Here is a 12986-nt window from a genome sequence, read left to right as displayed (position 1 = left end):
GACAAAACATTAACAGACTGGCCAAAAGTTCCAATGATAGTCTTATAAAGAACATTACTGAATGTGGCACCTATAGTTCAAGCAGCTAAGGCGCCAGCCACATACACCAGAGCTGGCGGGTTCAGATCTGGCCCGGGCCTGCCAAACAATGACAACCACAACCAAAACATAGCTGGGCCTTGTGGCAGGTGCCTGTAGTTCCAGCTACTTGGGAGGGTGAGGCAAGAAAATCACTTAAGCCCAGGAGTTTGAGGTTGCTGTGAGCTGTGACACCATGGCACTCTACCCAGGGCTATAGCTTGAGGCTCTGTCTCAAAAAAAAAAAAGAGCGTCACTGAAACATCAGGGATCTACAAGCTCTATCCTATAGATCCAGCAAGAGATACACTCTTTGCTACCCTGTGATTCCACCTGCTGGCCTCCCCAAGGCCAGGTTGGCAGAGGAAGAGTGGGCGGAGCTATTAGAATGATTGCAAGTCTTGATCCTGCCCCCTGCTCTCCTCTCCTGCAATATGAGTCTACTTTCTGCCCTATGTACCACTCAAGTCTGTCCTCCTCTTCCATACCCTCCCTCAATCCCCTAGCAGGCTCACATCTGGCGGTGACAGAGTAGCCACCCAGTGGAGACAGATGTCCTTCCACAGCATCAAACCCGGCGGAGACTAGGACCACATCAGGTGAGAACTCGTGGGCAATGGGCATCACCACTGTCCTGCAAAGGGATGGCCCAAGCTGACCCTGGCAGATGGCTGGGCCAGGCCTTACCCCATTCTGTTCTCCTCCTGGAGACAAGCCCCCTCTACCCACTCCGAACCAAGTGCCTTCTGCCCTTCTACTGCAGGGCCCAAGGGGGCACCCCATGCCTCCCTTTGCCCTTCTCAAGTCCCCACCTGAAGGCCGTCAGGTACTCCACATCTCCAATGGGGGGGTCCACACCTCCTGTCCATGCCACATTCACATTGTACCCCACACCTGGCCCTCCACCAACCTGGCAGCAGGGTGGGGAAGGGAGTTATTCTCACTGCTGGGGATCCCAGATATTGACCCCCATCCCTGCCTCGAGGCCTCACTGCACTGACGTCACTCTGCTCTGCCCAGAGAAATAGTCAGACCAGTGTGGTCCTCCCCTAGCAGCCCAGACGCCCCAGCTACCAGCACTACCATGGGCCTCCATGGCTCCTTGCCAGGTCCCACTGTGCTACCTCTCAAAGGCTGTACCTCTTCAGGAGCCCCAGAGCCTGGAAAGAAGTTCCCATTGTCATAACGATGCAGAGAGATGTAGAGCACAGAGGGGTCATTGTAGAATGCTTGCTGGGTGCCATTGCCATGGTGAATGTCCTAATGGGGAAGTGGAAACGTAAGGAAAATGGCCCAAGCTCTGACCTGAAGGTCAGAAATTCCACCTGCCCCCTACCCTACCATATGGTGAGCTCTGGGGGTGCAGCCAAGCACTGTCCATATTTAACTGACCCTTCTCAGACTGGGGCCTGTATGTATGTGATGTGGTGCTGCATAGGGGACAAAGCCATGGGATAAATAAAGCATGTCTCCCTATAAAACCTATTCCACTTCACAGTTTGAGGGGAAACATTAAAGCTAATAGGGAATTTAAAACAAGTGTATAAATTCTGAAAAAGGATCTGACAGTGACATGAATTGTTAAGCCTAAATTGGACTTCAGAGACCTCATCCTTACTAAGGATTGTTTGTGGCTACTTCCCTGGCTCCCAATGAGTGGTGTATGCCTTTCCCTCCCTATTAGAAACAGGGTTTGAAAAGCACCCACAATAGCAAGAGCAGAGTGTTGGGGCCAAAAGGCCTGGTCTGAAACCCCCTGCCAACACTCCCAGGGTAAGTGACCTTTGGTAAGTCACTCCACAGTGCCCTCATTCACAGAAACAGACATCCTAGTTCTTACTGCTTGAGGTGGCCATGAGCAGCATGTCAAGTACTCATCAGGTTCCTGGCACACAGTCAGCCTCTAATTGAGGTGGGTGGAGGAGAAAAGTAGGCTACTAGCAATGGAGTGGTGACATCTCTACTGTTCAAGATAGGAAATCCTTTCTGTTGCTTGAGGCTTCAGGGTGGGGGCCAAGATGAAACAGAGTCCCTCATAGCAAGGAGGGAGTCTGAATGGAATGTGAAGACTGGGCTAATGACCCAGCAGAAGGAATGCAAGGCTGGTCCTCAGAACGAGAAACCACCACACCTAAGGAAGCCAGGGCTGAGGGGAGGTGGCTAGAGAGACCTGAAGGTTGGCCCTGGTCCCACTTCTAACTGCCCTGCCCAGCCCCAGCAGCCCACTGCCTACCCAGTCCACAATGAGGACCTTGCCCACGTTCAGCTTCTGCTGCAGGAGTTTTGCTGTGATGGCCACGGAGTTGAAGAAGCAGAATCCCCTGGGGGAAGGGGTGAGGGAAGAAGAGGGTGGGGAGATCATCTTCAACATGACGTTTGCTTCAGGAGCAAGAGACACCAAGGGGGCAAAGCCAGAAGGTCTACGACAGGGACAAGGCAGCACTCACATGGCTGTGGATTCTTCAGCATGGTGTCCTGGAGGCCGGATGATGGCAAATCCATTCTGAAGAGGTATGGGTAGAGGGACAGACGAGAGGCAGACAGGAAGGCAATGTGGCCAGAAGGAAAGGAGCACAAGCCGGGCAGGGGAGTGAACACAGATCAGAACCATGTATATATATTTACCACACTATTACAAATGCCAATCAAGTCTCTGCCCCCAAGACACACACAAGCAAACCAAGCATTAGTGTCTATTTGTTGGTCCCTCATAACCCTCAGCCCCTAGCTGTCATCTCCTCCCCATTCTGATGCCTGAGAGTTGAGGCTGTAAAGGGCCGTGTGTCACTGAAGGGAAAACAAGACTGTCCCTGTCTTCCACTGCTGAGGATGCAAGACCAAGCCAAAAGACACCAAGGCCACAAGCACACTCTTACCTTGAGCTCTCCTGCAGCCACCTTGAAGGCCAGCTCCACCAGGCAGCCCACTGCCATACGCACAGCACTGGAGGAATGCATCTCGTTCCACACAGTGTCACTGTCCACCTGCAGGGGCAGGAGAGCAGGCTTCAGCGTGCCCCCTGTAGGGGGAGGGCAAGAATGGGGTAGGCACCCAGATAGCAGGCCAGCAGCCATGGTGGGCAGGAAGGGAGCTGGGACAGCCACCTGCCCACCCCTACTGGCACATACCCCACTTACCCCAATACCCCCACAAGGCAGTACGGCATACATCTTCTGGCTGATGGGGCCTGCAGAGAAAGGCAACAACTACTCTAGAAGATGCCTCAATTGCTGAGGCTGCAGGCTCAATTCTGCAGAGGGCAGTGAGCTCAGCTAAGCACAAGACAGGCCTCTGTAGCCCGCACCAGTTGGGAGCTGTCAGTCCTCTGTTCTGGGGGACATCTTACTTCTGGTGCAGATGGCGGGGAGAAAGGAGCATGATACGCTGGGGAAAGGAGCAAAGCAGTCTCCCACCACCAAGCAGACCCCTCTCTTCCATCCTTCTGCACTGTGCCCCACCAGCATGTTCTGTTCATATTGTACCTATGTTAATGGCGCCCTCTGGAGGTGTGTGACATTACAATTGTGCCACCTCTACCAAGGTCCTGCCTGTGCCTATCAGGACCACTTGACTACCCTTTCTGACAGCCCCCAAACCACCTGGGCAGTGAACATGCCCTGCCCACTGGCCAGTCTGCCTGCTCACCCAGTAGCTTCTTGCTGTCCAACTTCTGCCGGTTGAGGGGGCTGGTCCCATAGAGCAGGGTATGGTATTCCGAGTGCACTGTCTGGATCTCATCCAATGTGGCTTTGCGACCTCGGATCCGCTACCAAGAATAGAAGAGAAGCCAGTGAGTGGAGACACACTAAGGCTTAATCTCCTGTCACCCAGACCCTTTCTCTGCCCCATGACCCCAGGCACACATAGACACTTTCTGTGAGATGCAACGACTTTTCACAAAGTAGACCCTACCCTAGGACCCTCCCCCTCTCAGCTGGGGACCATGAAGATGGAGAAACAGGCTGTGAAGGATGGGCCAGGCCCGAGGTCTGGGGCTGCTGAGTACATGAGGCAGAGACACAGAGACAGGCTTCACTAATGGGAGAAAGAAAGGCTTTTGCTGGATTTAAGTAGGGCCAGAGGAAGGAGGGACTTCCTTACCTCGCACTTGCTCAGCAGGCCTGTCTCCTGTAGCCGGGACCAGATGCTCTGGATCCGGCCGGCGTGCTCAGGGTGCACGTGTGTGTTCCCGCACATGCACTGGTGCTTCAGCATGAATGTGTCATAGACCACACCTGGGCCACAGACCTCATGTCAGCTGGTACTGCTCTGGGTCCAGGGTCCCAGCCTAGCCACCTCAGTGCAGTAAGCTCTTTTTTCTTTCTTTTTTATTTTTTTTTGAGAGTGTCTCACTGTGTTGCCCTCTATAGGGTGCTGTGGTGTCATAACTCACAGCAACCTCAAAGTCTTGGGCTCAAACAATTCTCTTGCCTCAGCCTCCCTAGTAGCTGGGACTGCAGGTAGCCAGGCCGGGTTCAAACCCACCAGCCTTGGTGTGGCCAGTGCCCTAACACTGAGCTACGGACACCAAGCCTACACTAAGTTCTCCTAGCTTAAGCACCTACCCCTGGCCACCTCACCACCATCCCACATGCCTGACCCTCTCCAGCTATCCACCTCCTTTCCTTCTCCTATGAGTCTTTTTCTCCATTACTGCCTGCCACAAGTTCCTGTGCTCCTTGAGCTCTGACAAGGCTGCCTGAACGTCCCCACTGTGCCCCTCACTGAACCCCCTCATGACACACCTTCCTTTCCCCCTCCTATCATGGCCCTTGTGAGACAGAGCCACCATCAGGCATGTCTGTGCCCCCCTCCCAAGTCCAGCATGTGGCAGCTTCATGAGGAAGAGCTTTCTGGAACAGACGGGGGTCACATCCTGGACGTCACAACGCGGGGAGATAGAAGGAACAATGGCCTCTGTCAGGGTTCCAGGCTTGTGGGTTGGTCCCTCAGTGGGGTGAAAAGATGCTGCCCTACCCTCCTAGCTGGGTCAGAGGGCTACCACCACTACCACTGACAGCTGTGGGACACAGGGAGCAAGGGAAGGCCTGTTTCCTCTTCCTCCAGGGTGTCTGAATGGCCCTGGCAACCTCTTCCCTTTGTCCACAAGGCTGGACCCTATTGGTGCATGGTAGGACAGAACATACTGTGGGGGGCTCACCAGTTTTGAAGAGGTGTTTGGTGGGCTGGTCTGGGGGGCTCTTCATGCCCCCAGGGGCAGCAGGTGAGGACTGGGTGCGGCCCAGGGCCTGGTGGGGCACAGTGGCCAGGCTGAGAGGTGCCTGGTACACCTGCAGTGGCTGCAGCTGCTGGGCATCTGAGAACAGCTGCCAAGAGGAAAGGGAGGGTCAACTTGGATGGCAGTGAGGAGAGACACTAACAGGCCCTCCAAGGGGCCCCAACATAGCCTTTCTCTTCCAAGTCTCCTTCTTCCTCCACTTCCTCCCACTTCTCCCTCCAGGGACAGGAGATACTCCAGCCTTCCCAGCTCCACAGAGATGGGGAGGGATGAGGGGAGGTGATGAGTCACATCAAAGAGTAGCATTGAGGTAAGAGGCTGGGGGGCGGGAGCGGGGGCGGAATGAGTCAGGCCCAGAGGGCTCAGTTGTGTCCGCAATGAATGGAGTGCCAGCTAGGCACAAGGCAGACTGTAGTAACAGCGGGGGCATGTGTGTACACATGCGCACAGGCCCAACACACAACCAGCCCTATGCAGGCAGAAATGGGGATACACAGGCCATGTATGTATGAGCATGTGCACATGCACGCGCACACACACACCATATCCACACACAAGCAGAGAGGCAGCCAGTCATAGCTGGAGGGGGAGAGTTGGCAGACTAGGACACAGACACAGCTGAGTTCAACACAAGCAGCTCCCTCCATTCCCCTTTTGCTCTCTGCAGAAACTGCTCCCTCATAGTCTAGAAACTGCAGACTGGGGTGGGAGGCAGGGGGCACCTTTTTGTAACTGGTGCTGGACTCCTCCAAGTCGGGTCCCTCCTCAGCACCACTCTCGCCCTCCTCATCCTTGACCTGGATGCAGTCCTCCTCCTCCTCCTCTCCATCTTCCTCTTCCTCCTCCTCTAGGTCTTCCTGTGTGCTCTCACTCTCCGTGGAGCCTTCCCTGGGCATGGTCAGGGCTCCCTCCCCCAGCAAGGCCTCCTGCTGCTCTGTTAGCTCCTCTTCTGTCTCCTCAGGGTGGGTGGTGGGCTGCCTGGACAGCTCCCCCGTCTTGGTGAGGATCTGGGAAGAGAATGCAGAAGCCACATCAGCTAGGGGAGCCTCTGTGTAGCCTGCAGCCCAGAAGGGTCCACCCTTCCCTCTCATCTCCCAGGCAGTCACCAGCCCATATAGAGCTAAGTGAATTTAAAAAAAGGAACAGTGGGGCGGTGCCTGAGGCTCAAAGGACTAAGACCCCGGGCCCCATAGAGGGGTTCAAACCCAGCCCCGGCCCAAAACCACAACAACAACAACAACAAAAAGATTAAATTGAATGTGTGGCAAGAATATTTGGCTCGGCACCTGTGGCTCAAGCAGCTAAGGTGCCAGCCACATGCACCTGAGCTGGCGGGTTCGAATCCAGCCTGGGCCTGCCAAACAACGACAGCTGCAACCAAAAAATACCCAGGCGTTGTGGCGGGCGCCTGTAGTTCCAGCTACTTGAGAGACTGAAGCAAAAGAATCGCTTGAGCCCAGGAGTTGGAGGTTGCTGGGAGCTGTGATCCCACAGCACTCTACCCAGGGCGACAGCTTGAGGCTCTGTCTCAAAATAAATAAATTAATTAAATAAAAAAGGAAGGGTGGCTGCTCTTAGCAGATACGTGGTGCTGAGGACTGCCTGGTGTCAGCCCCAACTCCCTTCTGCCATCTTGGTGTTCTCTCTCCTGTGTCCTGCCCCAGTGCAGTCTTGGGACATTTGCCCCCCAGGCTCACCTTGCCCAGCTGCAGCTGCTGCTGCTTCTGCTTCTCAAGGAACTGCTGGTGCTGCTGCTGCATGACCAGCTGCTGCAGGGCCTGGGGACTCTGCGGCAGTGGTGAGGACTGAGTGCGGCTCAGCGGCCGGTGCCGCGGGAGCTTGGCCACTGTCCGCATGCTGGTGGCCACGCGTTCACCCGTCACCAGTGGGGACTGCCCATGAAGCGGTACTATGGAGATGGGGAGAGGAGAGTAAGCACCATTGTCAGGGCACCAGGCCTCCCCCATCTTATTTCCATCTGCCCCCCCCTTGAATACCACTACCTTCATACTCAAGAATAACCTTGGAGGGCCTGAAGCCCCCTGCTGCCAAACCTGAGCCCCACCCTTTCTCCTCCCCCTGACTGAACAGCTTGACAGCTCAGAGACTGCCTCTAGAAAGCCTTCCTGGATTCATCATTCTCTTCCTTTGATCTACTTAACTAAGTACACATGTAGTCTTGGGCCCTCCATCTGAGTGAACAATGACTAGTTCTTCCCAACTGCAATAAGATCTTTCTGATCTTGGATGGATCCTTCCATGGATCCCACCAGGCTGGGAAGCCTTGGGGCCAGGATAACATATCTTTAAAGTAGAACCTCTTCTGATGCCAACAGGTACTAAGAGCTGACTGTCTAAAGCTGCACTGTCCTGTCCCATAGCTATTAGTTACATGTGACTGTCTAAATTGAGATGTACCACAAGTGTGAAATATGCACCCAACTCAAAGACTTAAAATAAAACAAAAAGTAAAATACCTAAAAAAAGGAAAAAAAAGGGAAAATACTTCAAAAAGTAAAATATGTCACTGATAACTCTGCATATTTATTACATGCTGAAATGATAATGCTCTGGATATACCAAATTAAATGTATGTTATAAAAGTAATCCATCTGCTTCTTTTTTATGTGTTTTAATGTAGCTACTAGAAAGTATGTATGTAGATTGTGTCCTGTTTCTACTGGACAGCACTGCTCTGGAATGTGAGGTCCATGGTGGCAGCAGATTTTGTACAGAAGAGTGTGTGGCATTCTGTAGGTACTCAGTGTTTCCAGGGTGTGGAAGAAATCAATGATGCTGTGGAGGGGAGTTGTAACAGGGCTGAAGAGTCTCCCTGACTACTAGTCCCGACCTGAGCCCTATCCCTGGCACCGCTGCCTACCCACTCACCAGCAATGAGGGTACTCTGCTGCCGGGCCTGCTCCAGCAATAGCACGTGCTGTAGCAAGGAGGCATGCCCATGGGGACTGGTGTCACCCTCCAGTGCCACACCCAGCAGGCAGCCAGGGATAGAGGATGTGCTCATGAACTTGCCCGTCAGCGTGCCACCCTGCCGCAGGGACTGGAGGGCCTGCCTCTCGGCCTCCTGCTGCGTCGACAGCTTCGGGGAGGCCTGGTAAGGGGTAGAGAGAAATGGGAGATAAAGGAGGGGCTATGCTCTCCTAGTTCTAGCTACTTTGGGCCAACATCACTCATTTACTCTCTGGCCACTCCCCCATCTCTAGGTAGAGCCATCTGATCTCCTTAAGGGCCCTACGTGGACAAAAGCCCCAGCTGGGGGGCATCCAGGACGAGTAACCTCAACACCAGAGGGAGGTTGGAGGGTATATGCCCTGTACTTACGGTGAGGTGAGAGTTGGTGACAGTGACTGTGGCCTGCAGCCCTAAGGAGATGTTGGGCAGAGAGGGAGACGTATAAAGGCTGAACTGGTTGGGGGAGCTGTCCAGAGGGAGGGCCCGGTGCTGGGGGAGCATCTGGGGAACAGTGGAAAGAGACAAGCATGAGAGCAGGCAAAGGGGAGGCCGCAAAGGAGGCAACTTGGGTTGAGGCCAAGGTCTTTGAAAGGTGCCCCTCAACCCCTAACTGGGAGAGTCTGAGATCAGAGCCCTTCATGGGCCCATGGGACAAATCCCCCTTCAAGATAACAGGTCCAAGCAAGGACCCTCCAGCCTATCCACACAGGCAGAAAGGTCTCTGCTGGGCACCCCCAACCAAAATGGAAGCTGCACTTTTTCTTCCAAGGGAAGAAAAGCAGCTGTCCCCATCCCACCCCACCCTCAGCCAGGCCTGTACCTCGGTGGGGATATTGGGGACTGAGCCAGTAAAGCCGTTCTCAGCAATGGTGCTGTGGGAACTGTTGGGAGAGCTGGGGCCAGAGCCTGGCGCACTGTTGCACACAGATGATGCTACGGGAGAAGTGGCTGTGTCACCTGGGCCTGCTCTGAGCCAGCCTCCACTCCAGACCCTCAGAACAGAGACATGAGACTAGCCCTTACCCCCAGGCCCGGCACCTGTGATCTCAACAGCTCTCTTCTTAAAGGTGCTAATAACAGTCCCATCCTTGCGACGCAGGAGGGGACTGCTTCTCCGCTCAGCCACCTTCTGTTTTAGCCTCGAACGCACTTTCAAGTTGGGTTCAGAGGCTGGAGACAAGGCAGCAGGGACTCAACTACATGCATATGAGCACACATGTGGGACCCAGCCCACCACAGGCCGGCTGACTCAGACGGCAGCTCCACATGCCCCCTCCACATGCCCACCTTCACCTCCCAGAGCCATGTTTTGGGATACCAGGTTGGGTACTCACTAACCTGTTTTGCGGAGGGGAAAGTCATCTCGGCTGTCATAGGGCCCAAGCAAAGGCAATTTGTAGGAGGGAGGTGTCCCAGGGGGGCCACTCTGGGGAGGGGAACTCTGGTCCAAAGAAGCATGGTGGGCTCCCCTGGGGGTGGGAGTAGGGATGAAAGCAGATTTAGGTTATCACCCAGCCCACTGAACCTGCCACCTAGCAATCCACTTTTATGAAAAATCTATTGGGACATAGATCTACTGGGAGGGAAGTGAGGAGAGAAACCAGAGATGGGAATCTCAACCTCTAGGTAAGACTGCAGGGCCCATATGGCCACAGGGCAGGAGCCCCTTGGCATCTATAGCCAGGCAGCCCCCGAGCAGCACATGTCTGCCCTCCCACGCCTGCCCAGGGCCATTACCAGCATTTGGGGTGCTGTGGGAGGGAATGGTTGAGGCCGCCTGGCGTGGGCTCCTTTGACTTCGACAAGAGGAACTCCTGGAGCCTCAGCTTTACCTCAGTGCTGGCAATGGCACCTGCGGGACAGGGAATAGTGGACCTGAGTGCTTTAGGGCCAGGCCCTGGTGGCAGGGGGCAGGTGGTAAGGGCAGTGACCCCAGGCGGCCCCGCCTTACTCTCTTTGCTCTTCTCTTTGTTCCGCAGGATGAGCAGCTGCTGCTCCAACCGCTGCTTTTCCAGCTCCTCCTGCCGCTGCTGCTCCCGCTGCCGCTGCTGCTCCAGCTCCTGCTGCCGCTTGGCTGCCAGCATCTCCTGCTGCTGCTGCGGGGGTGAGGGGTGGGGTGGGCATGAGCTGCACCCGGGCAGGGGCCAGAGGTCTGGGCAGCATCCCTGCACCCCCCTAACTCACCTTGAGGTGTTTCTGCAGCTGGACTTCATGCTGCCGTGTCAGGTGGTCGTGCTGTTTCTGGAACTCAGCGAACAGGAGCTGCTTCTGCAGCTGCTGCTGCTGCTTCAGCGCCAGGAGCTCCTGCTGCAGTTGCTGCTCCCGCAGCACAGGGTCCACAGAGCCTGCCAGAGCCCCCCGCAGCTCCACAGGGCTGGGGCTGCCTCCACTCCCACCCCCCAAAGAACTGGGCATGGCTCCTGGCAGCACCGGCTTCACCTCCACTGTGGGCAAAAGAGACAGATACAGGTCAGTGGGCTCAGTCCCAGACCCCAGCCATGCCTCGGGCCTTGTAAGCTACCAGGCAGGACCAGGAGACTCAAGAATAGAGAGAGAGAGCAAGTCAAGTCCTTCTGCTCTACGGATACAGCCTTCTGCCTTAATTAAATGAGGTTAAAGCGGTGAACTACAGTAAGAAAATATGCATAAGCATAAGGCACAGTACCAGCAGATCGTGAGTACTCAACACATACTATTATCGTTAATAGCTAACACCTCTGGGCATTTTACATGAATGACTCATTTAAAAAGTCATAGTTACCTATGACTTAGGTGCTATTATTACTCCATTTTACTGATGAGGAAACTAAGGTTTACAGAAGTTTCAGTGATGACCAGACACATCTAGGTGATCGAAGAACTAGATCTTTGGCTTTTAACCACCGTTCTGTGGCTTTTCTCCATATCTCAAAACCACGCCCCCATCAAAGCCCAGACTAGAAGAGAAACTGAGGCACAGAGGTTGGTTCTAGAACTGATGCAGCTGGCAGCCAGGGCCCTTAGTAAACCCAGGAAAAACCTGTAGAGACTTTCTAGATATCCCCACTCTCTCCCCTTTTCTCTGCCTTACACCCAGCTGGGGTAGAGGGGGGAGGAAGGGTGGGCTATGGGAATAGGGGTGGGATGGGAACTGCAGGCCTCAGGGAAAGGGGGTGCAGGGCTGCACCAAACCAGGGACAAGGCGGGGGCTGGGAGTCAGACTTGCTTCCTTTGCTGGATTATCTCCTTTCAACAGTTTTATTGTAATTACCCTGAAAATGCCGCTATATATAGAGTGAGCCAAACAGCAGCTGTGCCTGGGGGGAGGGGGGAAAGAGAGGATGGGCGGGCAGGCAGCAGGGAGGAGGTGGGAGGAGGAGACAGGAAAGGAAAGGGAATCAGACAGGAAGAAGGGTAAGGGCAAGGGGAGGGCGGGAGCTTCTGCAGAGATCTCAGAACTACAGTTCTGGGAGAACCAGCTGGGGGAGAGGGGCAGGTGGCTCGGAGCCTGGGTTCCAAGAAAGTGAGTCCAGGCCCCACAGTGGGCTTCCCATGAGCCCACTTGAACCTTCTGTACTCCCAACAGCCTTCTAGGACAGCGGTTCTTAACCTGTGGGTGACGACCCACAGGAACTATATTAAAGGGCAGTGGCATTAGGACGGTTGAGAACCACTGTTTTAGGAAGACCACATCTCCACATCTTAGTGCCTGTACACTGTCTTCTGGTCACAGAATGTCACTCCCCACCACTGCCTGTGGTTGTCAGGGCAACTAGGCAAACACTACTACACCAGCAGGGAGCCCCAAGCCCAGCCTATACCCCACAAAGGCTCCAGAGGCCAGTAGGAAGGGGAAGGCAGGATACCACTGCCTGGGAAGGAGGAAGTGAGAGAGGCAGGGCCAGCCCTTCTTGTTTCTTTTCTACTTCTTTTTCCAAAGAAAGCCTTTACTTTCCTCCATATAGTCCAGGGCAGTCACAGGGGCTGGGGAGACTCTCCTGTGGCAAAGTGTGACGCACTCCAGTCCAGGCCTGGAGAAAAAAGGACCCCAATATCCTGATGGCTGCCACTATCTTCTGCCCCGTGAACAGGCCTCTTCCCAGACCTCCATGACCATCCTACAAGAGTGGAGAGGGGATGGAACTGGGAGGAGGGAAAGGGTGGGCTAAGAGAGGCCCCTATACCTATCTAGACAGCTCTAGATTATTCTAGGAAACCTACCACTGAACGAAGTGTCACCAAGGCAGGAACAAGGCCTGCTGAAAACCAAAGCCATGCCACTCTCAGGCCTGAATATGGCCTCTGGGACCCAGTGGAGGCAGGAGTGGGGGTGGGAGAAGGTAAAGTCCCAGCAGGATATCCCTTTTCGTTCCCACCAACCCCTTTCCCCCAGCATGGTTGGGCACATTCCTCTGTGGTTTTCCCGCCAGCCATCCTGATGACTCTGTGGCCACAAGGCCAGAGCCACATCTGCAAGAGTGGCCAGATGCGGCTAGGAGGGTGGGGTTACACACACACACTCACTTTTCCTCCCAGCCCATGTTCTGCCCCAACATCAGGAGGAAGGGTCCTTAGAAATAGCAGAAGAGCCTCGGCACCTGTGGCTCAAGTGGCTAAGGCGCCAGCCACATACACCTAACGTGGCAGGTTCAAATCCAGCCCAGGCCTGCCAAACAACAATGACAGCTGCAACCAAAAAAATAGCTGGGCGGCTCAG

At 54.7% G+C, this 12986-nt stretch overlaps 1 protein-coding gene across 6 annotated transcripts in view; it reads right to left on the bottom strand.

Moving 5' to 3' along the window:
- HDAC5 (histone deacetylase 5) overlaps positions 1-12986 on the bottom strand; it is a 39760-nt gene that overhangs the window by 2238 nt on the left and 24536 nt on the right. For 3 of the 6 annotated variants that reach the window (XM_012803118.2, XM_003786283.3, XM_012803116.2), the window contains 20 exons: positions 10475-10734; positions 10242-10386; positions 10028-10142; positions 9629-9759; positions 9314-9460; positions 9111-9223; positions 8660-8791; positions 8207-8429; positions 7015-7226; positions 6040-6324; positions 5240-5405; positions 4180-4313; positions 3724-3844; positions 3216-3265; positions 2955-3062; positions 2526-2581; positions 2312-2399; positions 1219-1338; positions 891-988; positions 594-712 (listed from right to left, as the gene is read on the bottom strand). In XM_012803118.2, the coding sequence (XP_012658572.1) occupies positions 594-712; positions 891-988; positions 1219-1338; positions 2312-2399; positions 2526-2581; positions 2955-3062; positions 3216-3265; positions 3724-3844; positions 4180-4313; positions 5240-5405; positions 6040-6324; positions 7015-7226; positions 8207-8429; positions 8660-8791; positions 9111-9223; positions 9314-9460; positions 9629-9759; positions 10028-10142; positions 10242-10386; positions 10475-10734 (2823 nt within the window). The remainder of the gene's footprint in view (positions 1-593; positions 713-890; positions 989-1218; positions 1339-2311; positions 2400-2525; positions 2582-2954; positions 3063-3215; positions 3266-3723; positions 3845-4179; positions 4314-5239; positions 5406-6039; positions 6325-7014; positions 7227-8206; positions 8430-8659; positions 8792-9110; positions 9224-9313; positions 9461-9628; positions 9760-10027; positions 10143-10241; positions 10387-10474; positions 10735-12986) is intronic. The other 3 variants (XM_023511012.1, XM_023511011.1, XM_012803117.2) reach the window with 2 other exon arrangements.

The sequence above is a fragment of the Otolemur garnettii genome, unplaced genomic scaffold, assembly GCF_000181295.1.
Source record: "Otolemur garnettii isolate 467f Iridium unplaced genomic scaffold, OtoGar3 scaffold00018, whole genome shotgun sequence".
Taxonomy (NCBI): Eukaryota; Metazoa; Chordata; class Mammalia; order Primates; family Galagidae; genus Otolemur; species Otolemur garnettii.
Note: the sequence above shows the minus strand (reverse complement) of the source record. Positions and strands in the feature narration are given on the sequence as shown.